Source organism: Bombus impatiens, unplaced genomic scaffold (genome assembly GCF_000188095.3).
Source record: "Bombus impatiens unplaced genomic scaffold, BIMP_2.2 scf_0151, whole genome shotgun sequence".
Taxonomy (NCBI): domain Eukaryota; kingdom Metazoa; phylum Arthropoda; class Insecta; order Hymenoptera; family Apidae; genus Bombus; species Bombus impatiens.
The window spans coordinates 2,309,354-2,332,710 of NT_176570.1; the positions used below are offsets into that span (position 1 = coordinate 2,309,354).

The 23,357-nt window shown below is 37.8% G+C and overlaps 4 protein-coding genes and 1 long non-coding RNA gene across 23 annotated transcripts in view; 1 reads left to right on the plus strand and 4 right to left on the minus strand.

The window, feature by feature from the left end:
- Positions 1–451, minus strand: part of LOC100746923 (max dimerization protein 1) — a 236,392-nt gene extending 235,941 nt beyond the window's left edge. For 4 of the 10 annotated variants that reach the window (XM_012382283.3, XM_012382273.3, XM_012382284.3 and 1 more), the window contains exon 1: positions 68–451. The gene's annotated coding sequence lies outside the window, so the exon portion shown is untranslated. The remainder of the gene's footprint in view (positions 1–67) is intronic. The other 6 variants (XM_012382275.3, XM_012382281.3, XM_012382279.3 and 3 more) reach the window with 6 other exon arrangements.
- Positions 452–1,481: 1,030 nt separating this feature from the next.
- On the minus strand, positions 1,482–3,678 carry LOC100747044 (DALR anticodon-binding domain-containing protein 3-like). Its single transcript, XM_003487327.4, has 5 exons — positions 3,320–3,678; positions 2,610–3,243; positions 2,400–2,533; positions 2,145–2,312; positions 1,482–2,050 (listed from the first exon to the last, which is right to left on the minus strand). The coding sequence occupies exons 1-5, from the start codon at positions 3,608–3,610 to the stop codon at positions 1,931–1,933; spliced, it is 1,347 nt and encodes a 448-aa protein (XP_003487375.1). The 5' UTR covers positions 3,611–3,678; the 3' UTR covers positions 1,482–1,930.
- Positions 3,679–3,896: 218 nt separating this feature from the next.
- On the minus strand, positions 3,897–8,458 carry LOC100746448 (protein FAM160B1). Of its 5 annotated transcripts, XM_033319405.1 has the most exons (7): positions 8,231–8,454; positions 8,075–8,089; positions 6,399–7,454; positions 5,757–6,207; positions 5,205–5,571; positions 4,327–4,827; positions 3,908–4,247 (listed from the first exon to the last, which is right to left on the minus strand). In XM_033319405.1, exons 1-7 carry the CDS (start codon positions 8,273–8,275, stop codon positions 4,148–4,150), a joined length of 2,535 nt encoding a protein of 844 aa, XP_033175296.1. In that variant the 5' UTR covers positions 8,276–8,454; the 3' UTR covers positions 3,908–4,147. The 5 variants fall into 5 exon arrangements, with proteins under 5 accessions (XP_033175295.1, XP_033175296.1, XP_003487370.1 ...); XM_033319404.1 differs by lacking the exons at positions 8,075–8,089; positions 8,231–8,454 and adding an exon at positions 7,756–8,041 and having other exon boundaries at positions 3,897–4,247; XM_003487322.4 differs by lacking the exon at positions 8,075–8,089 and having other exon boundaries at positions 8,231–8,458.
- Positions 8,459–9,490: 1,032 nt separating this feature from the next.
- Positions 9,491–23,357, minus strand: part of LOC100746811 (hexokinase type 2) — a 37,683-nt gene continuing 23,816 nt past the window's right edge. For 5 of the 6 annotated variants that reach the window (XM_012382327.3, XM_012382326.3, XM_024365758.2 and 2 more), the window contains exons 2-7: positions 16,151–16,313; positions 15,519–15,874; positions 15,026–15,125; positions 14,473–14,827; positions 13,957–14,227; positions 9,491–13,623 (exon numbers count right to left, since the gene is read on the minus strand). In XM_012382327.3, coding sequence (XP_012237750.1) covers positions 13,546–13,623; positions 13,957–14,227; positions 14,473–14,827; positions 15,026–15,125; positions 15,519–15,874; positions 16,151–16,313 — 1,323 coding nt within the window. In that variant the 3' untranslated portion in view covers positions 9,491–13,545. The remainder of the gene's footprint in view (positions 13,624–13,956; positions 14,228–14,472; positions 14,828–15,025; positions 15,126–15,518; positions 15,875–16,150; positions 16,314–23,357) is intronic. The other variant, XM_003487325.4, reaches the window with a different exon arrangement.
- Positions 19,328–19,835, plus strand: LOC117151339. Its single transcript, XR_004461184.1, has 2 exons — positions 19,328–19,627; positions 19,713–19,835. It is a non-coding gene; the product is annotated as an uncharacterized LOC117151339 (long non-coding RNA).

A 23,357-nucleotide genomic window follows, 5' to 3' on the forward strand; every position in this document is an offset into this window, starting at 1 on the left:
TTGCGTATCGGACGATACATTAACGGCTCGTTTCTGACAATGATCATTTCTAACGCAAATGTGCTACCTCTCCGACCTGTATACATACAGCAAAAACGCGTGCGTACGTATGACGTTGAGGATCGAATGTATTTCGACCCTATCGTCCACCTAGTGACATTTGGCACGCCGGATACGTTCGCTCACACACGAAAGTAGGTGCAGCTGAGCGGCGACGTAAAGAAAGACGGTCACTGTGTGGATCGGCACTGCCTAACACTACTTCTACTGCACAGGTTTTCGCGGGTACAGAGTGGGGGGGCTAGTCAGGACAAAGAAAAGGAGGCTCGAAACTGACCGACGACGACGAGCCCACGAGCCCCCGACGACGACGACGACTACGACAAGCCGACGACGAGCGAGCGACAGCCTGATACCTCCGCACTTCGCGAGCACTCTCACGCATTTATCGATGTCAAACGTCTCTGCACCGTAGAAGCACCAGGCGTCGTTTCTTACGGTGTCGCTGATTGGCCGAGCGGTGCGCCAGTGCACTGCCTCGGCCAATCAACGTTGACAATACGACCCTGCCGTACGAGCCGCCACCAGCACCGGTCGTGTCACGTGAATCTCATGCCCGAAAACAAAACAAACAGCTGGCTGTGTTCCTTGCCTCGCTCTCTTGCACGCTATCGTGCGTGTACTTTTCATGTACGATATTCCTCTAGTAGGGAAGACACTCCCCTTTTTCATCTAGAATGTACTAAAACTGAGAAATAATATATTAGAAAGTAACGCGTTGATCGATCACACTGGTACCGATTACATCGAGAATTAACTTATTATAACACACGATGTATTTTTAAATAATTCAAATCCCACTTATTTGTTTCGTTATAATCTATTCAATCCTCCTGTAAGAAACAATTTTTATTCTTTGTTATATAATTTAAATATAACAACTCTAAAATTTCGCTTGGTACTTCCTTACATTATGAAATTTAAGATAAGTGTATTTGAAAATTCATATAATCGCGCCATATTTTGTATCCCATTTAGCGTCACTCATACTTTTTCAAATTGGTACTTCTGAAGATCTGAGTCTCGCGAGATCCATAGCGTTCGGTGTAGTATTTGAATATATATAAATTTATAGTTCGATTCAACAAAATTCGATCATTTTGTACTTTATAATAGCGATAAATATGTGTGACGGAAAGATAAAATACAGTAATTTACCGATTTCTGTGATTATCGTCAAAGGTTAGAAGAATTTCTTCGAAAAAAGTGATGATCAATTGGTAAGTTACACAAAATCAATAATTTCTATATAGATCGTATTTAATTTAAAAAATGAGGAATGACATTTGGAAGAATGCACACGTAGATGTACAGTTATATACATTATAACGATTTCTGTCGTTTCACGCATCGTTATTTACGAGTGCAATTGTTATTTTCATTTGTTGTGCTGTGACAAAGAATTATACTCGTATGTAAGTATGTTTCATTGTGATATATTTAAAATCAATACAATTACGACATGACAAATCTAATTAATTCAACAATTATTAGAAAATATTATTGGAACTACAAATTATAAATATAGATTTATTGCATTTTTTAGTAAATAACTGCTTAACCCAATACATTTTCAACTAATTTAAAAGTAACGATAGATTTATAAAGATTTCTTATGAAAATAATAATTTTTCAAAATTACATTATTTTTCCATACTTTTATTATAAGGCAAAAATTAAAATATATTTAAGTTGAAAAACTTAGAAACTTGTGAAGCACAATTTAAAATATTACTTTGTTTAGTTGATAATTCACTTTTTATTTTTCTTTTGAAAAATACATAATTCCTTATAATTTGTACAATTTTGTAAATTGATTTCTATTATATTGAGATATATCATTTTGATTAAAAAAATTTGTATGATTAAATTACATGCGAGATACAGGAGCGATATCTAGTAAAGCAAGTGCATTTTGAAGCACAATTTGCAATGCATGTAGCATATATAATCTGGCAGTCATTGTTGGAATCAAATGGTCATATGCTTCCTATAACGATACAATAATATATAAATAATAAATTATTAATCATGCAATAAGGTCTATAATTCAATCATTAACATTAGTCAGTAATAAAACTTACAGTTAAAATTCTAATTCTATGATAGTAGATGCTAAATTTTTGGCACAGTTTAGACAAAAATATACAAATAAATTGTGTATTTGTTTGGAAGACAGGATCATATCGTAAACAATCCTTTATCATTTGTTGATATCCAATAACAAAATTATATATAAGTTCCCATTCTTCCTAGAAATTATAAAGTTTCTGAGTCATTGTTTGTTCTCTTTCATAAATTGGAGACGTTGATAATTCAGTATCTTTTGAATAAAATACCTCTTGATTTAGTAAAGAAAAATCTGTATCATTGACACATGGTAAATTAGGATATTCTCCTCTTAAACTTTTATCATTATACTTTTCAATGATAGCTGTTATTCTTGCTGTATTATATAATATAAAACATCCACCTAAAAACTAATAATGGTAGAAATTGTTCCTTTAAAAATTCTAAGAAATTCATGCAAAATTCAGAGATGGAAGAACCTTTTGTGTTTGTGGTACTTTTATCGGTAGCAACATTGCATCCAATAAAAACAGGACGGCTTGGTTTTACAGATAATAATTCAAATGTAACTGTTGCTTTTGCAAGATTTTCAAGGAAACATTTTTCTGTTTCTACATTGAATTCTCGTGCTTCAAAATATTTATGTTCATTTAATGCTTTTAATTCTATAATTTTATTGTTAACATATTCTTTATACGTTAGTTTTGTCTCTTTACAGTTTGTTTCTGTATTTTTTACCACACCACATATATACCTCTCATAATTTTCTCTGACATTTCCTTGTGACCTAGTGGTAAATACAAATCTGTAATCAGAGTGCTCATCTGATAGTTTAGACCCGTGTAGAGTCAAAATCTTTTCAGTGACACGCTGTATTAAGTGTAATCTTCTAGTTGTGAGTTCTGATTCGTTATCTTGGAGCGATATGAAACTAAAGATCTTGTTAACTGAAAAGGTTTTTCCAAAGTCATTCTTAAATGCTATAACTGATTTGATCGAACTCTCTATAAGAGGGGTACGTTGTAAAAATAAACAAACTCTTTCTCTCTCTAAAAGATACTTGTGTAATTTTATAGACCAATTACTACTCGATGATACTAACAACTGTAAAACCTGCAAAGATATCTTTTAGTTTTATAGCTAGGTTATGTTTCTTTCCTTTATGATGATATTTTTTATTATATTTTACCTGATTTGCAATGTCTGCATCAGTATTGTTATTTGTTCCACCACCTCTAACATATAGAAAATGTTGCAAAATTGTTGTACACTTTTCTTCACATTTATCTGTGTCTTTCAACAAGTTTTTCCATACTTTAAGGCTAGGTATAAAATATAATTCACCATTTATTGCTAACTTTTCATTATTTACCTTGACAACTGAGGTATTTTTGCAATTATTACCACTTAAATATGACGTTATATTATTTATAAGCAACTGTATGCAAATGGATGATGTGTTTTCCATTTGTGACTCCATGTGTCAGTTACTCCAATATGAAGTAACTTTAACAACTTACTCCAATATGAAGCATATGATTCTGAAATTAGTTTCACTTATAAGACATGTAACATTCTTAACTTACGTTTTTTATTTCAATTATTAAAATTATTTGCAAACTACATAGTCCTATGATATACTCAAATCTAAATATGTTTTATAATTGATATGTGGTAATTAGAGGTTGTTGAAACTACAAATATTATAGACAACTAAATTAGAAAAATTTGTAACAATTTTTGAAGCAAAATAATTAAAACGAACGTGACTTTTCAGTAGTTTCTTTATTAGAGTCACAAGTCGAATTGTGCAAATAAGTGATTGTAAACATTAACATTAATATAATACTAGCTATACTTAACATAAGGTATGTACGTATATTTTACAAATTCATCACAAAAAACAATTTTCTATTTAAGCGTATCTAGACTGACGACCGATCATTAAGTAAATTTACTCATCCATAGTACTGTAATTAAATTCTATAATTTACATCGGTCTCTTTGATAACAATTATCACATAGAATGATGATATTTTACGTATGCTATCGCAGCCAGTTCCTTGCAAAATTCTTCTGTCACGATCACGCTTTCGAACAAGATATTCTCCTTCTCTCTAAAAATCACGAAACATTTAATCTTCCGAAATTATCAAACAACGAACGATATAATTAATCATTCTTATTCGTATTTACCCTTCGTGTGAACAATCTTCGAGTAATCGTTCTCGCGTCTCTGTCAGCATTTGCTTGTGATCCGGCGTCTTTGGTACCTCGTTCACCAGCTGTTTGACAACTTTTTGCAAGCAGGTGAACAAGTTCTTCGTGCCGGGTGCTACTGGTAGCAACGGATTCAGTAAAAATTCATGCAGGTACGGATGAGGTAAAAGCGCAAGCCTCGAGATCACCACCGTCAGTTGCAGGTTGACCTCGTACTTTTGCCTTGGAATATTCGCCACTTTCTCAAAAAGCATCGTCATAAACGGCCCCATGTAAAATCTTATGGAACAATGGTCTGCTTCCGGCCTGGAATCGGAACTCGCAGAATCATCCACGGTTACTGCCTCTAGCGGCCAGGCCATTAGCGAGCAGTCTGTCAGCACAGTAGAATACTGCCTTTCCAAGTCAGCCATATACCGTTCGTAATTGTTCACGTCCGTGTCTGTTTGTAGATAACGAGGAATCAGGGACAGGAAACTGAAACGGAGGTTGATACGAAGCTAAAAATTCTATACCTTTACATTATTTCATTTGCATATGTAAGTATTGTTGCGCGAGGGAAAGTGTTCGAAGTTCTTTAGTACATACGCTGAGAAAACATATTCAGTTGGTGACGTATCGAAATGATTGATTGAGACTTTCTGTTGATTAAGCTTTCTCACTTTGTGTCACGCTTGTCAAGTACTATAAGCGTGTACATTATTGAATTATTACTTTTTTTTTAATATTCTATTTATTCGAGTGACAAGGAATGTCTCCGTCATAAAACGTTCTTTTGATGAAAGTTTTTCTTTTTTCTTTTTTTTTTTTTTTTTTTCTATGTACGGTGGTGAGAGTTTCTGTAAGATTCTTACCAATTTACAATTCTATGAATATTACTAGGTGCTAATGTTCGACTATGACTTTGCTCGTAGGAGAGGTCTAGCGAACCCTTCTTCTTTTCTCTTTCTCTTTCGTCTTCCTCGTCGCTCCAGGATGCAATTGCACTATCCGCCGCGGTGTTGTCGTAATAGCCTCGTGTTGACAAATATACTAATACGAGACAGTGCAGTATATGTTCATTTCGTTTCTCTATCATCTCCTCGAACAGCTTTAATGTTTCCAGCGTTAAATCGTCACTGTCCGTGAAGCAGTTGTCTATCAGCCTGTGTAGTACAGGTGACGTCCATACGTTTGGTATCTCTGGGCCTCTGTCGTGACCCACGAGCCAGTAACTTATTTCTGAAAAAAGAAATTATTAATATCGTTTGAATTAATTTTGAAATATTGTCAAGGGTCAAAGAGCAATCTTTCTTCGTCTCCTACTATTTAAAGGAGAAAGTAAACGAACTCTATCAATGTTCCAAAAATTCCAAGCAAAACAAAATTGTTAATTCTCCATATTTTAACATAAATTATATACAAACCTGTACATAAGGCGCTAGATGTTAATTCCTTCAAACATTTCGTAATCAATGCCGTGATAAGAACAACATGATGTTCAGCTAGGGCTGGTGTCACAATTTTCTCTAAGAAATTCACTTTAATGTTCTTCGCCAACGCGTTTGCCACGTCTGGATGCGCTTCCCTTATCAGTTGATTGCAGTAATCAAACCACATGAAAAACGCAGCGACCTGTCTGCAGCCAGAAAATTTTTTCTCCTTCGTCCACATTGGCGAATCTAAACCCCAAGTAACATCCACGCCGTCGATCTCTGCTGGATCGACATGCGCTGGGATGGCGTTGAACAGGTTCTCTAATCTATTTGGTATCAGGGTTACTAAGTCACTGTTTGCTACCATTTGTGCGAACGATGGATCCTCCAAGGATGCAAGGACCATTATTCCTTCGCAGGCTCTTATCCTCACGGTATTATCCTGAAAGAGGAAACATTTTCGTTTAAGAATTTGTTGTCTGATTGACTGTTCTTTGTATATTAGGATTTGGAATATTTAGCCCATAGCTTTTATTAATATTGATATTGCAGAATAGTCCGCAAAGTATGGATAACACAACATAAGGAGCTATTATGATAGTTTACTTTCATTACTTAAAATTCGTGCCTTACCGCGCTATTTATGTAACTCAACAAGGCATCTAATAGAAGGCATTTTGATTTCTGTGGCGTTTCCGGTCTCAAAAGATTCTGATCCCCTTCTGCGCAATTAGACTCCTCGAAAGCAGCCCCGTACTCAACGTCCAATCGTAAATCCTGGAGATTCTGCAAATGTGTATCTATCTCGTTCATTAGAACGACGTTTTCGCTTTTTTGAGAGATGTCGCAGTCCTGAGAGTCAGAAGATTGTACCGTGACACCCGAATTCTCATCGCAAATCGGTTTCTCGATTACCGGACTAGAAGATTGCGAGGCATTCTCCACTTCCCTGGAAGATATCGAATCGTTCGATTGACTAGATGATCCCCTCGTTCCATTCTTACTGGGCGGTCTGTTAGTCTCCACAGACCGTCTCCTACCATTTTCCGAGCTAAACAAATTGGGATTTATCAACGTAACCGCCTGAGTGTCCAATGGTTCGAATAAGGGATTAAAGTTATCTTTTCTTCTGTTTGGGACGTAGGTAACTTTTTCCACTTCCATCCTTTCGGAATTCCTTCTGGTAGAGGCGTTATGCCTCTGAACAGTCGGTGCATCGTTTATTATGTTGGTCACGTGAGGGTACTTGCAAACTAGAAAGCAAAGCGTGAGAAGGAACTGGACCTCCTCAGCTTCCATAGGCGATGGTGGGTTTCCATTGCACAGAGCGATCAATCGTTGCACTGGTCCATAAATCGACGTGTGATGCAGCAGTGGGTACTTAGATCTACCCAGCAATTTTCTTAAAAAAGACAGGCAAATGGTTCTCATACCGGGTGGAGTTTCCGCGCTGGCGAGCGTAGCCAGCAGGTCCAATAGCTTGTGTTGCAACAGGTATTCGAGACATGGTCCTGGTTCGTTTTCGTCCTTCTCCTCTTCCAGCAATATTTCCAGTAATCTGTCTAAATGTCGTGGTATGCCCGTGGACTGTATGGGCACCTTGCAATCTGTCAGGTGGTTCACATAAAAGTTCATAAGCTGTTTCCAATGGTAGGTGAAATCTTGCAGCGGCGTGGCAGGCGGTGCTATCTGCAAACGATAAAAATTCATAAGTACAGCACCTCGTTTAAAGCAAAAAAACTGATGACGACTAAAACGTCGACCAGGAATCGTACTACGTCGTTTGAGTCGTCGTTGAGGAAAACCAAGTAGGATACAAAACACGGTAGATTATTAAACGTGCACATGTTAATGAGCTACGGTTGGTTCGCCCGTAGGTGCAACTTGAAATAATTACATAAGCCGCTAAATATAACGACGTACATCTTGCAACGATTAGACAACGCGCAAATACGCGTGTCGATCGAGATGGGTAGATTTTGCGTATTACCGGCATGGTATTGGCCGGCCGAAAGTTGGCTACGCCGCACCGTTCTGTTTGTTTGGATTTTTTTATGGGCGCCAAACGAGCGCGATTTAAATCGATCCGGGCGCGCACGAAGGACGAGAAGAAAAAATTCGTAAGAGTAGACAGTAGCGTATCGACTATAGCGAAAGGCACAACATACAGATCGATACACGCAGAACGTAAATAAATACAATGGCACATGTAACAGCGCGCGGTGGTCGAACGAAGAGAAATCGTCGTTTACGTAAAACATATAATGCCGCACTACGATCGATGAATACCGCCTTAAAATCTCTCTTACACTGTTTACAATGCTCTGCAAACAAAGGAAAAATATAAATGAAAATGTGCGTGTCTTTTTTTCTCGGACGAATGAATGGAGAACATTGTACGCAGTCGCGTGGTCGAAAACAGAACCGACGACGAAACTGCGGAATTTATCAGGGTTATCACTCACCACATCAATGGCATTCTTCAGCGCGATTTGAATGCCACTAATCATCTTAACGCACCGTCCGATCCTGGTCCACGATTATTTCTCGCTATGCACGCGCCTTGTGGCCGTTTCTCGTGTAATCACCCGTTTCTGCATAATTTCTCATTGTTCGTTCCCGTATCACGGTGCTATACCTCACTGTCGCTGCGACAGCGAAACTTTGCTGCTTTGACGTGTTTTGTTTCCTGTCAGCTACCACCAGGTGGTGTTGTTATCGCCAAGCATGTATGTATCATATATATACATATTGTTATGGAGTTAGGTACGACGATTGAGAAGAGAGATTGGGGGGACGGTACAGATTACATTGCGCGTAGACTTGCATTTGTTAGTTTCGTCAAATAATAGATTTATTTTGAGAGAAATTTTATATGGATATTTTAAATGATTTTTCGCTGGAAAAAGTAAATCGATTTGTAAAGATAAACGTAGTTCGTAGCCATCTAGTGGCGTGCAGAGAAGATGTCGATGTAGTAAATACATTTCGATTAGGCTTCGATTAGGCAAAGGTCGAAAAATTAAGTGAAACCAAATTTGAATTGTGATTTCTTCGGTACGGGAAGATTATACTGAATATTTTAATATCCCTTCGCGGATTATTCACTCGAATTTATATCAGAGTTGAATGCAGAGTTCTTCCGTTATCTTTAGTATTTTTCCTATTATATATCACTCATTTTCTAATCAAGGTTGATCGATATAATCGCTGATAAGATTCTGAAATACTTGTCTAAATGTGCTAATAAAACGTCTAATTATCGAGAATATTTACTCGTGTTTACCGTGATCAAACATTCAAGAAATTAAATAAATCTCGTGCCAATTTAAATTAATTAACTTCAATTTAAAAAACTCCAAAATTTTCCTACAAAACCTTCGCGCAATAATTATCGTTGCAAATGCTCTATCTCTCTAAATAGCCAGCTTATCTTTATTGTTCCCCTTCCGTCCACGAGGGAAACTTTTATTATTTTTAACTTTTAGTATTTCTTAGAATTGCAAACTCAGTCTTATCAAAAGGTCTTATCAATATATTAATATATCAGATGTATACTAACGTAATAAAAACTGAAAAAAAATATTTAAATTATATTTATTAAATACATAAATTAAATGTATATATAATATATTTATATATTAAAAACACTGATCGAGCACCAAAATGTTCTCAACTCTTTTCAAACGCGGCATGGTAATGGCACATCGATCGTGAGCAACAAGATTTACGATGACTTTTATTTTGCACCTTTAACGTGTACACATCTCAACAACATTAACCAGTTTGTGAATATAAAAAAAGTCGTGAGAAAAATCGTGAAAGCGGTTCAGGCTCCGCCGATATAATCGATTCGCTGTCTTCGACGATCTTTCGATTCTACTCGCTCCTTCGAATCGATCGATTCATTCACGATTAACCAAGGAAAACAACTTTGTTTCTCGCTAAACATCCTACCAAATTTCTTATCGGACACTCGACACTTTTACAAATACGCTGTCGCGATCTAAATCGATGAACAGTACAGTTAGATCGCGCGCCTCATGTAGCCGCTGATTTTTCTTACGCAGCCTAGAATACAGTAATTCGATGCTCGATCACGAGAATTCCTCGCATTGTAGGAATCCGAACGTGTACTCGCACTTGTACTCGTACTTTGCCGCTTTTTTTCTGTCACATTAATTATCTTTAGATCTGTACAGACGCATGACACAATATCGTTGGAATTTCGCACCAGTGGCGCTTTACTACTTTATTTTTCTTTAAAGCTGACAATTCGAACGGAAGAACTTTATTTCTCGTTTATATATAGAATTTAGTTATACAATTGGCTATAGTTGTACTATCCTTCTTGAGACACCTTTATCGATCCACAATTCCAATAATTTTTTAGTACCATTTTCCGATGCTTCAACAATCTCTGATACCAATTTCCGATGCATCGTCAACAATCTAAAACTACGGGATACGGAATCACACAGCGTCACTATCAACAAAATCACAACGAAATAGCGTCGTTGGTGTGCATGGTATCTTACAATAATAATCGGTAGAATACGCGACGACACGTTTCGTGCTCGTGTCGACATCGCACGTTAATTCGAACGTTACGCTCACGTGGATCCGCGTGATCGCGCTAAGTATACCGCGGCAGAGCTACTCACCACCTTTAGTCTCAACAGTCGCCGCAACATCGATGACGAGAGACCAGCAAGCGATCGGAGACGAACGTTCGATTCGGCTCGGTTCGAGGAAACGGGACGAAGCAGAGAGAATCTTCTTCGCGTGAAACGACGATCACAAAAGAATTCTCTTTCTCTCTCTCTTCGTCGATAGATCCACCGTCCACGCGAATTTTATCGGTACACACCGCGAAGTCTTATCGAAATGACGACGAAAATAAATACAGAATATATAGCAACAATTCCTCGTTCTGGCCAAGCTTTTGACCGACACTTCTCTTCCCGCCACTGTTTCGTAATCGGAGAACACGAACCGAATGACAATCGAGCCCAGATCCGGAAAGTACGCGGCGATCCTCATCGCGTTTTCGAGTCGCGTACGAAACAATAGGAGGAAAACTTTGGAGTAAAGATAGAGGAGCGATGATTCTTCTTTCTTCAGGTCGCTAGGATCTGTTCGATCCGTATCGTGCTTCTTATGTTCAAATCACGAATGTACGAATTTTCTACTATTTTTGATAAAGTTCCTCAAACCGGGCTGAATGTTTTTTTTTTTTTAATTATATAAATCGAGACGATCAGTTCGATACGATTGACTTCAAAAATATCTGATTACTTTATATTTAATTATAAATTTGTATGATCTATCGAATCGTGATATCGATATTAATGATATAAGGAGAATATAATGGCATAAGGAGGACAATATCAGGTCATAAGGTTCTTCTGAGACCTGAGTTTGATATAATAGAATTCGTTACGACCGCCAATTTTGTAAAGTTGTACTAGTAGCCGAATAAAAAGCATATTAGTTCGACTAATTACTAGTTGCAAAAAATTGAGAGTAATACCTAGATACACATACATATGGTAAAATTTTGTTTATCCCAGGAATAAAAACAGCTGCGATAATTATAATGAAATGGTTCTGGTAATACAAATTTGTTCGCTAATTATTCCCTTTCAGAAAACTGAAGTCGAGCGAGTTTGTACGTTTTGTCTCATTGTAAGCTGATACATAATTTGATGCAACTGTTTCTTCTTTAACATGGGTGCAATTTATAGCGAACACTATCCAGTGTTCCTGTCTCCTCGATGCATTTTTCTTTTTAAATATATTATATCTTATAATTTTACAATTTATAGAATTTTGTTGCGAATTTGCGAGACTTTATGAAATTGTGACGCGATCGAACGTTTCTTCAATTTAAAGACTTCGTCAATTGTATCATTTTTCTCTTGAATCCTTTGATCGCAGTTCGGATAATAAAAGTTACGAGTTTCCAAACGTACATTACACGGATTCTTACCGTACTGAGGAAAACCTGCATTGCTTATGACTTACGAAAATGATCCAATATGCGGACAAAAGTACTGAGAAAGGAATTTGAGTATCGAACAACTTTAACAATGATGTTTTTCGACTGAAATGAAAAAGTACTGGAATAGTATGAGTCTAAGTATCTTATTTTTATTACAATTTCGCGACAATAAAACGATAATAGAGATAACTGTCAATTTGCTCTCAAAACAGGTCGTTTATTATTCTGCTCCATCGATCTTTGAACTCCAAAGAAATATTCGCCTCTCGACACGAGAGAGTGGCGGGAAAACATAGTATCGAGAGTCACGACTTAGAATCAATCGCTCGTTCATATACGCGTTCACTCACACATTTGCCTTTCTCTCTTTCTTTTTTCTTTTTTAATTTTTTTGTCTTTCCTTTTTTGTCATCCTCTTTAATGTACGTTGTATAATTTAAGTCGCGATATCAATGGGAACGTCTTCGAAGAATCGTTCCGGAGACAATGTTAAAAGATCGTCCGTATATACGCGGCGATCGTCATCATCGTCGTCGTAACAATAAGAGTGACGTCCAAAGAAGACGTACGCGTTGAGCGCGACCGTGGCCTATAAATCTAAAAATACTTCAAACCGCCTAAATCCCTTAAAACGATACTACACATTTTTTTTTCTAATGAACTGTTGCAAAACACACTTTCTCTAATATTTGCTCGCGCTATCTCTTCGTCTTTTCATTTCTTTGTTTTTTTCTTTTTTTCTTTTTCGTCTCGATATTAATATACATATAATCTCGTTTTGCATACCGAACTTCTTTCACGCACGCATAACTTCTTTTACCCTCGTTCCGCTCATTCTTTCTCCACTTGCGCGACCATCGTCTCAATCACGCGCGTCTAAATGTTACAATAAGATTACTGTAGGATAAAACGACGATACAAATAATTTATAAATCGCTCTATGTAAACCAAGGATCCGCCCGTTCCTTTTTTCATCCTCTTCCGCAAAGATTTCGGAGCAGTAGCGAAACAGAAGAGACTGACCCACAGGATCGCGAACCAGTCGCATCTTTGTGCATGTTCTGTCAAGGAGGAACATCGAGATCGACCGTTTTCGTCGACATTTCGTGATATATGATGTATCGCGAGCTAGGAGCACACGCGTAATGCCGATAAATTCACGTAGCCTTTGCTTCGAAGGAACGATTGAAATTCTTTCAAATTCCTTCCATCCAGCCGCGTCTACGTATACGTATTTGTCTGCACTTATGGCAGTAATAGGATTTCTGTTGCACATTATTCGTAGTTTCGTTTATTAGTTTGCTCGTGTGCAACCACGTCTCGCGTGAAAACACTTCGTTATAAATTTGTTCTGTTTCCTTCTCCGGTCTAGTAGTGACGAGCGTAAATATGCTCGTCGATCTGTAAGTACTCCTTCAAGTACCGTTGTTTCGATATTTTCGCAGAGATTAGGCTACGTTTTATGCTCTATGTACAAGTGCACATTCAGCTCTCATTCGTTTTCACACTCATTCATTCTCGATCTTGCTCTCTATTCTTCCTAACGGACAGAATCTCACTCGTTCTTTTATTTACCTATCTCTCCCTCTCTCGCTTCCTTTCTTTCATTTTTAGTTTATTTAATAGCTAGCTCTCTTCGACTTTTTCCTCGGCACATACGCGTGACTTCATACATTTTCTGTGTACGTATATGTTAATGGTGTGTCAAATTTGAATCGTTACTGCATATAACTTAATTTAATCTAAGTTTGAGGAGTCGCGGCACAGCCGTTGTCTTCACCGGTGTCCGGCAGCCACTGCGGCGACCAGCGCCGCACCACGACCGCTGCCATCCTCCGAGAGCATTAAATCGAACTGCAAAAGCAATATAAATTGTTAGAGCCTAAATTATCTCCAAGTTCTTTTCTCAGAGCTTTTTATTTCGCCAAATAAAATTTTATACGTTTGACTTAAACGACGGTTGTATAATACGGCAGAGACGTTGATAAGCAAATGTTCTTGAATCTTTTAATAGACTGAAACCTTGATTTAAATTTCAATTATCGATTTTAATACTCGTCGTAATGATAAGATATAGGATTTTATTGAAATTATTGTTACACAACCGTCGTGCAAGAAAAACATGTCTCTTTAAAACAGCATATTCGTCGAAACTTTAAGAAACGAAGCTGTTCCCATTGGTCTCACCTTATAATTCTGTAACTGGCTTATCTTCTCGGTCATAAGCTCGTGGAAGTACGGATGGAATCTGTAAACCGAGCCATCGATTCCGACTGTTACGCTGTCTTCGCCCATTTTGTTCAATAACGTGGCGATTCCAGCGCTGGCCAGGTGAGCTGCTCTCCTCGACACAACAGAGCAAACGTACCTAACGTTTTCACAGTCCTGGTCACTTACGTTTCGTAATCCTAATTCTGCTAGTACTTCGCGGCAGTTCGTGTATTTCCCTTTAGCATCGCTGAAACGAACGAAGAACAACATTTAACGTCGAACGTTGGGAAGGTGGCTCGTTATAATTGCCTGCAGTCCTAGATTAGCGTTGTCAGATTCAGGATTTGCTTGGAATAACGAGAGAAATTAATTTAATTAATACTAAAATGTCGTAACTCGGAATGTGAAAAAAATGAACGAAAAGAGAGATAGGAGATACGGTGAATCTCTATCGCGAGGAAAAGATATCCGATACGATTGCGTGATACTCACTTTTCGATTTCTGAAACGTATTTCGTGAAGAATTTGCCCCGTTTCTTAAGATCGCTGGGGCACTTTCCACCAAACAGTAGCCCGGCGTTCACCACTTTTTCGAGAACCAACCTCGTCAATTCTCCCATGTACATGCCGGAGATCATCTTCTCAAACAACTGTTTCGACGGATTGATCGAATTTTCGTCGATCGCTCGATCGAACTCCGTTAGAATAAAATCGAGCACACCACCCTCGCCGAACGCACCCCATTCGATATTGATCAGCATATACGGCTTCTCTTGCGAGAAGTTTCCTGGAATCGCACATTGTACGTTCGTCGTCTTCTCCACGTAACAGGCGTTGGTACCAGTTCCTGAAGCGAAACGAGATTTCATCTTAATGGGGAAAAAGTTTCATAATTCATGCACGGTAATATTAGGTCCGCAAGTTTCGGTGTTCTTTCATTAGAGGAATTTTCAATATCTTCATTTAGAGAGAAGTGATTGATTATTAGATTTTTACCTATTTGTGAATGATAAGAATGGAAAGAAAAGTAATATTCGTCACTCACCGACGATCAATCCGATACGGCAATTCCTGTTTTTCCAAGCACACGACATCAGAGTACCAGTGGTGTCGTTCAGAATGGCGCATACCTCGATTTTCACGTCCTGTGCGATACATCGTAATTAGCATGGTTTCGCAATTAGCTACGACTAGCTATGTATTCATGCAACAATTGTTCTTATCGTTGTTTTCGACTCTCGTTTCTCGTTAACGCGATTGTTATGAAATCACTGACCGATTTAGAACCTATGACTTCTTTGCTTTTCTATACGTACTCTATATATTCTCACTAATAAACTCACAAAGTTTGAGATATTATCCTCGTTGTTTTTGCAAAATAGAATCTTTATAAAGTAGAATTTTAACTTGCAATGTTTCAAGATATAGAATCAATTTATTGAATTAATGATACGTAATTTTACAAAAAAAAAAAAAAAAAAAAAGATATTTGTCATCGATGATTGAACAACTGTTTTAAAGTAGAACGAAGCACTCACTTTTCTTTTTGCGATTGCCTTTTCGAGCAAAGCAACCACGTCTTCGCCGACTACACCGCTGCAATTAAAACCCTTCGTCCACCTGACTAGGTAGCCTTTGGTCAGCCCGTGTTGAGACAATGGGAAGCTGAACGTAAAACCAAGAGGTAGACGCTCGTTGTGAAGGTTCAGGTCCTTGACGAACAACGCCAAACACTGAGCTATATGATCGAAGAGCTGTGTACCAGTCCCTAACATGAGACTCTGTGGTATGGCGTAGATTTTGCTCTTCATGTCGAAATTCTGGTGATCCAAGGTGATCAAGAGCACCCTGAAATTCGTCCCTCCCAGATCCAAGGCCAGAAAGTGGCCCTTCTCTGTAAATCGATAATAATTCAATTCGTACGATTGACTTTGACTAAATATTTCTTCGTATTGCAATTAAAAATATCAAGTTTCCTCTTTCCTTGAGAATCAGCGATACCGGGAATTTTTAAATAATTTTCCTTCAAAGTCTAGATCGTCGCGAATCAGAACAACCGATCTATAGGATTAGTAGCTATTTTCTTCGTTTTTTCAACTTTCGAATAATTCTGATTCGTTACGGGAAATTGGTTTCTTAGCAATTATAAGAGATATACGTGTCTTCTTACCACTGCCATCGGGAAGGTCTTGGACGTAGGTCGCGAAACATTTCACAACCGCCTGATCGTGCGTTTCCTTCGATAGACCTTTGTTCATCTCATCGTCCAATTTTTGCATAACCATATGGAGCTGTTCGTTGGAAAGGATCAGCTCCTTGCAGATATCTCTTATCTGTGATAAATGAAAATGGAAACTGATTATCGATTTCGGTCTAACAATGGTCCCTGATACGACCTGACCTTCGATAGGTCTTCCATATACAGGGTGTCTGTACCTATAATTGGCGATTGTACGCGACGAAATAAGTCGAAGATATAAAATAACGTTTCTTCGTACGAAGCTCTGTTAAAAAAAAAAAACATTTCCTCTAATATTAATTGTGAATTACACCTTAACATAGTAACACCAGAAATCGAATTTATTTTTTCCTAATTTTCTCTCTATTACAGCGTGTCCTACGGAACCCCGTCCACCTGAAATATCTTCGTTATTTTAAATAATTCCATATCATGCGTTTCACTGAATCCTTCAACTTTCGTTAATGACATTTTCACGCATCGTTTGAAATAACGAAAATACTCCAGGTGGACAGAGTTCGTGGGACAACACTGTACTTATCAGTATCAGGCTGATATTAACATCGTAAGTATCATGAATATTAAACGTGTCTTGAAACGCAAATCGTCAGTCGTACGTATAAATCGGAATAAAGCTGTTTCATTCTATGAGTAGCATTTATTTCGAAGAACGAGCATGCGTTCGCGACTATCTAGTCGAAAGAATGCTGCTGGGATTTACTGTGCACTTTTGTATGGCTTCACGAGCACCCATATGGGCGTACAAAAATGTGATGTCACAGGCCGGAACAATAGTCGCGCACGATTATGGGAAGAGTGACGGATATCGAGGAGAGAATCGACGAGAGTGTACGATCTGACAACGACAAGATCAGAGTCGAGAATGAAGTACCTGTTTAATAGACTTCTGTCAGAAAATATTTAGGCATTCGACCGTGTCATCGAGAACTGATTGCAAAATATAAGCGTTTAAAGATTGAAACGAGTCGCTTTGTAAATATAGAGACAAGATCTTATTAACGTTCGTCACTTTTCAGTACTAAAATATTATTATTAAATTTTCTGCATATGTTCCGCTCCGATTCCTTGACACGTTTAACTCTACGCAAAGTTTAAGGTTTCTAGCGTAGAAATTTAAATATAGATCAATAGATAGACTCCAATCGTATGATTACATTTCTCTTTCTGTTCTTTCCGCTTGTTGGTCAATTTAGCTTTCCGACGCGTCTAACTTCGCGTAAACCTTGTGCTTCGAATCTTAAAAATAGGTCGGAGATTTACGTTGCCATACTCGGTCGTAGGAAAATAATAACTGGCCTAAGCTGTTTATACGCCATTCTTTTCTCTCTTTCAAAGTTTTTTCGCTTCCAGATATTACGGTTAGTTTGTCATAAGCGTTAGGATAATATATATTCTAATAATAATAATAGTAATATCAACTCATTATAATAATTTATTACGATATCTGTAACTATAATTTTTAACTCGTACCTCAAATTTATTCAAATATTTTTGTTCTTCAGTTCGGAGACAAGATTTTGAAGTTTTAAATCATATACTAATCGCTATATCTGAACTAAATCACTATATAGAATAGTCAAATTCTTGAAATAGATAAGCGTATAGTTAATGTAGTCCGTTGGACGGTGCCAAGGCCTGAAAATTTATCTCTACTACTTCCCTGTTTTTTGTAGAAATTGTCACGGAAATTGTAATTTATTTATGTAATTTCGAATTTTATCGCACGATTGAAATTCATTTAATACGTATACCGGTCATTTAATATTCCCGACGAAAATATGTTGAACTTTTCATTAACGCGGTCTGTTGAATATTTTTTTCAACAGAAAACGTCAGTCGGATAAATGATAATCTATTTTAAGCAACGTAATTTATATTTTATTTCTTCCGCGAAGAAACAGGGAAATAAACATTCGACTTGCATAACACGACATTTTTCAAACATCTAATATCAGCAGATAAAGTTATTCGAGCAAGTAATTCTTTAATTAATTGACCAATCAACGTTCATTATGTTACGATTGATAACCTACGATATACGAAGAGCCAACAAGCAAAAACTGTTGAGATATCGTCGTACAAATTGCTGTTACAAAATCTAACTCGGTACTAACTGCCACGTATCAAAGATGCTCGTTCGTTGCAAGGGTTCTATCTAAAATCCTGAACGTGCCAAATGTTCGCTAAAACTATACACCTCCAAATTCGATTTCGTTCAACCTGATCTTAACCTGTCATCGATTTTCATCAATTACGGTAGAAAAAAACGGATGAAAGGAAAAATGCAACGAACTACAATAGTTGGGTCACGACACGTTGACAGAGATTTTACGCTCGATAATCGCGTTGTAAACAGCTCGCACGTGAGAGATCTCGAGCGAGATGAAACGCGCATAGATGTAAGTACTACATACTCTTCTTATTCCGATCGGCCTTGACGATTTTACGTCAATGTGGATGAACGTCGGCGTCGTTAAAGCGCCTTTCCACGTGATTCGTCGCTTGATCCACCGCAGGTGCACTCTCTCTCTCTCTTTCTTCATACATGCACATACATATGTACATACACACGCATACGGACCTTTGGTGAATTATATATATAATATATAATCCAATATTAAATGATACGCTGCTTCATAAATGGTTCATGAACGATCGATCGAAAATGGAGTAGATATGAACACTTTAGTTAGCAGATGTACAAGGCGTCATTGAGTCAGTGAAAGTATTAAGCGTTTAGCTAATACGTCATACATCGTAATTGTATCATCGTATTATAATATACCGATAAGAAATATGATTATTTATACGAGCTTGTAAGATTTTAGCAATATTCTATCGTGTTTCAACATTTGCCGATTGCTCGGCATTAATTTAATCAAATATTTAGAAAGAAATACGTCTGTAATTATCGGAATGTATTACTACAGCTGACATTCAAGTGTGAAATTCAATATTTGCTGAAATTATTCTAGAATTGATGTTCCTAATACGTTTTGAGACAACGATTTCTATTCACGATCGTTGCTTATTCATTTGAGATCATAGAAATACATTAGAGTGCGATCGCGTCGAGTTCAAGTGCAATGTAACAGTTCTTAGGCCAGTGTAAATTGCTATCTTACGACATGTTTTGCGAGGTAGTTAGCAGGAGCAAGAAAAAATATTGAAATACACAGCGATATCGATACGAGTGTAAAGAAAATGAGTTTTAAATAACTGGAACGATGGTCACGTTATCGTTATGGAAAATTTTATGATCGTGAATTGTAGAAGAGGAATATTGAATTTTAGTATTTTCGATGAATGCGAAATATAATAAGTGCTATGTTGTCGCAAATCAATCATATAGAATCAAAGATATGATTAGAGCGAAAATCATATTACGTAAGTTATACTATACTACTATCTAAAAAAAAAAGTACGAAACTTGCTTGCGCAATTTATTCTAATACGGTGTCGAATCTAACAGGTAGTTAAATTCTGACGATCTTAGTGATATTGAACGCTGTTACGTCACATAACACTCGAGTACTCACTTTACGTAACAAGAAGGAACATGTTACTTATAAATCGAAAATCTAAGGAAGGTTAACAAAAAATGAATATCAACATGAATATCAAGTATCAACGATCTGTACATTATGACGAGCAAGTAGGTATTACAAATTTGAAGATATCTTTTTCTTTCCGACACTGCAAAGATAGTAAAACACGGGCAAGAATTAGTCTACAATTTATTATTTATTGCATATTCTATAAATCGATTCTCTGCGACTGTTATTTCACGGAAAATTTATTATGTTCGCTACAGCGCGATATAATCGCGTATACCTTTCATCTAATCACGCGAGCAATGATACAGTTCAAATCATTAATTCGTGAGAGATACGCATCACGAAATTTCGCATATTTATCGGACATGATTAGAAGAGCAATAAATCACCGGTTTATCACACAAGTAGCCCATGTACGTATCTACTTGATAAATGTACTCGAAAATTAATAGTTCAACTCCAAAACGTATATCAAGTATGTAAATTTCAATTAGACTATGTTATGTAGAAAGATATCAATCCCCTCGGTGATCTGGAATCGAGTAAATCTAGTACGAAGATTTCAATATTTTCAAAAAAGTAGCCTCCTTCCTATCGAGTATATTTTATTTCTTTGTCGCTGTTTTACATTGTTTTTTAACGGTTTATTTAATAGTACGATGGCGCGTAATTAACATGTGATTTGCAAGCTTTCCGTAAAATAATTATAAATCTAAAATGGAACTATGGCACGATAGTTTTAATAATTGCGTAATGTAACAGTCGTTCTATGAATTGGTAATTTTTTCCAAAATGTAGATCTCGAAATTATAGAACCCGTACTGCGCGTGATTAATTCTTTGTCATTTCGAGGATTGGTAGGTTTTCGCACAACTTGGCCCAATTGCGATATAAATATATATAATTCCTATTTTGTTGCGCACTCGCACGTTCGAAATTCCCGCCAATTTCCTACGGCGCGCCGTTTCCCTCTTCCTTTTTCCGCGTGTATGGCATTGATCTGGCAGTGACGTCACTGACACACCCTCCTGCCAGCCAATAAGACCGTTTATGAATGAATGGTATAGTACATGTAATATGCACAGGTCACATGCACGCTACAGGAAGAATGTCCAAAGGCCAACGCACAGTGATTCGTATAAATGCACGTGGTACAACCGTACCGAGATGTACCGAGCCATATACTTGTTACGCAGCTATGTTTACGCAATACTTCCGTATGCAAATGCATGCGTATCGAGACATCGAAGCTGACTTCTTCGGAAAAAACAGCATTAACAATCTCGTTATCGGAATCTGATCGATTCTTCGTTTATGCATCCATGCGGATTATCTTTTCGTCGCGGCTACGAAAAATTAAGAGGACGCGACGAACGATGTCTCGAAATTTGTCACGAAACTCGCCTGACGTATATACCAAAAACGGATTTTACGTTTCATCTCCCGTTGCGGATCGACTCCATTCGTATACCGGCTATTTCTGTCGTGTATCGTTCGTCGCATAGCCGAAGTGTCAAGGCCGCCGTGCCGGACGAAAACATCTATCCAAAGCGCGACGACCTCTTTCGTGAGAACATGTTACACGCCTGTGTGTTACGCCTGGACATGCCTCTCCGGAGGCGTCGTCTCTTGCGATTTGTTCTTTCGCGAAGCCGGCGCTTGGTAACCGAACAAAACCGGAACCGTTACACGTGCATCGATGCAACACGTTGCACGGTCAAGAGTTTCGATTATCGAACAGTCTTTCACCTAAGATGTCAAGTTCGTTGCAGTCGCTACTTCTCGGAAACTCTTTCCTATTTATCGCTTATTTGTCTAAACTTAGATATATCCATGGACTCTGAGTTTCAGCTCGATTTACGAAACAACGATAAAGGCGAAACAACGTTAACGGACCAAGATTTTGTTTCGTCGAGTGACAGTTGATGCTGATAGTTGTCGGAGCCGACTTTGAGGAGCGAACGTTCTCTAGTGTCGAGTATTTGATAGTATTTCTCGCAAGTGGACACTCGGACATTGCGTTGAAAGCGACTATCCGAGTTGGCTATTACATCAGATAGTCGGATAGTCACTCCCAACGGAATATCCAAGTGTCCACTTGCGAGAATATTTCTCATTGAGTGGAAATGATATAGCACGATCGTAAATTGAAGCATTAAGAAACGACACCCATTGAGACGTAGTCGCACCAACATCGCACTTTGCTAATTTTTTCTGTTGCAATTGGTTAACGTCACGAATGTTATTATAGACGTACGATCTAATAACGCCCTATTAAACCAAATTTCACACGTTAATCTTCCCATCGTAAATGATGAATTCAGGATTTCTGAGCTCAAGGTCTTTTGAAGTTCATAGTATTGTAGGTCGTTGAATTCGTCTTGATAGCGGCTACGATACTACGAAATCGAGAAAGCATCGTGCCATTCGATAAAGTCAAGGTGACGTTAACATTTAACAGAAAAAAGTACTTCTTGACGATTTTAAGTATTGCAATTCGTAGCTGAAATTTTCGAAACGGACGAACCTTTGTTCGAAATATTCTTTTATTACGTTATCGCAAGTGTTTCGAAAATCGTGCATATCGTTTCGCTGAACACATTGTATAATGTCAGTAGCTCGTTTCAGAAAGTGATTTAGTATAGCAATGGTGAGATAACATTTCACTATTATATATCTGTGTGCATATGTACGTAGAATAAACAAATGTGTCGAGTATTTCACCGCCACTCGATGCAAAGAAGAGATACTAAACATTTCTTTAAAATTATTTTCAAATACTCCAAAATTTTAAGAGATACCGCCGCCCCTCTCGCGATAATTATAATCGGTCAGATTAGTCGCAGACTCGTGGTCAATGGTTTCAGAAATTATACGAAATTTTAGTTAGTGCTCGATTAAATAAACTTCAGCCCATTGAATCCTACCTACTTGAACACGAGCTTCTATTATCTGAATAAATAATCGTGGGTGGCGAAGAGCATCAGCGAATTTCCAGCGAATTTACCGCGTAAAATCATCGGACTCGAGAGAAAGAAGTAAAGTGGATTTGGACGAAGTTCGAAGCTGCTTATCGTCTCTTTCGGTCATAAATTATTTAAAGGCTTATCGTCCGACACGATACGTGGCACAGGTATCGTGAATCGCGTGCGTTTATCGATCCTAAATATACACGCTGCACTCACAGGTATCATCGAGCATGTTACTTTCCCTTTTTCTCCCCCGTTAACGATCATTATAATCGATAACAACAGGGGCACCGAATTGTCACGCTCCTGAAGCGCTCTATGGAAACGGTATTTGGTAATAGCCAGCGGCGGTAAACTTCTCGGCAAACTCGTTTTCGCACTGTGCTATGTGACAGTCGGCATTGTCGATCGAGTGGACGTCTCGTAGTTTCGCGGATATGACTCGTGCAATTACTTATCAGTCGATACAATCGAACACGCATATTCCTTTTTTATCAGCCACACTGCCCATAATCATGCGTCGTGCGTTTTACGTAATTCAACGCGTTTGCTCATTAATCGATTAATTAATTAACCGCCGTAGCGGCGGTC

Bases quoted from the DNA above. Each gene is read 5' to 3' on its own strand.
- LOC100747044 (XM_003487327.4), bottom strand. From the start codon at position 3,610: ATGGAGTCACAAATGGAAAACACATCATCCATTTGCATACAGTTGCTT. The intron at 3,244-3,319 runs GTAAAATATAAT...ATATCTTTGCAG, and splicing joins ATGCAGACATTGCAAATCAG to GTTTTACAGTTGTTAGTATC. The intron at 2,534-2,609 runs GTTCTTCCATCT...ATTAGTTTTTAG, and splicing joins AAGTACCACAAACACAAAAG to GTGGATGTTTTATATTATAT.
- LOC100746448 (XM_033319404.1), bottom strand. From the start codon at position 7,974: ATGTGCCATTGTATTTATTTACGTTCTGCGTGTATCGATCTGTATGTT. The intron at 5,572-5,756 runs GTTTGTATATAA...TTCTTTTTTCAG, and splicing joins ATCTAGCGCCTTATGTACAG to AAATAAGTTACTGGCTCGTG. The intron at 4,828-5,204 runs GTAAGAATCTTA...CCTCCGTTTCAG, and splicing joins ATTCATAGAATTGTAAATTG to TTTCCTGTCCCTGATTCCTC.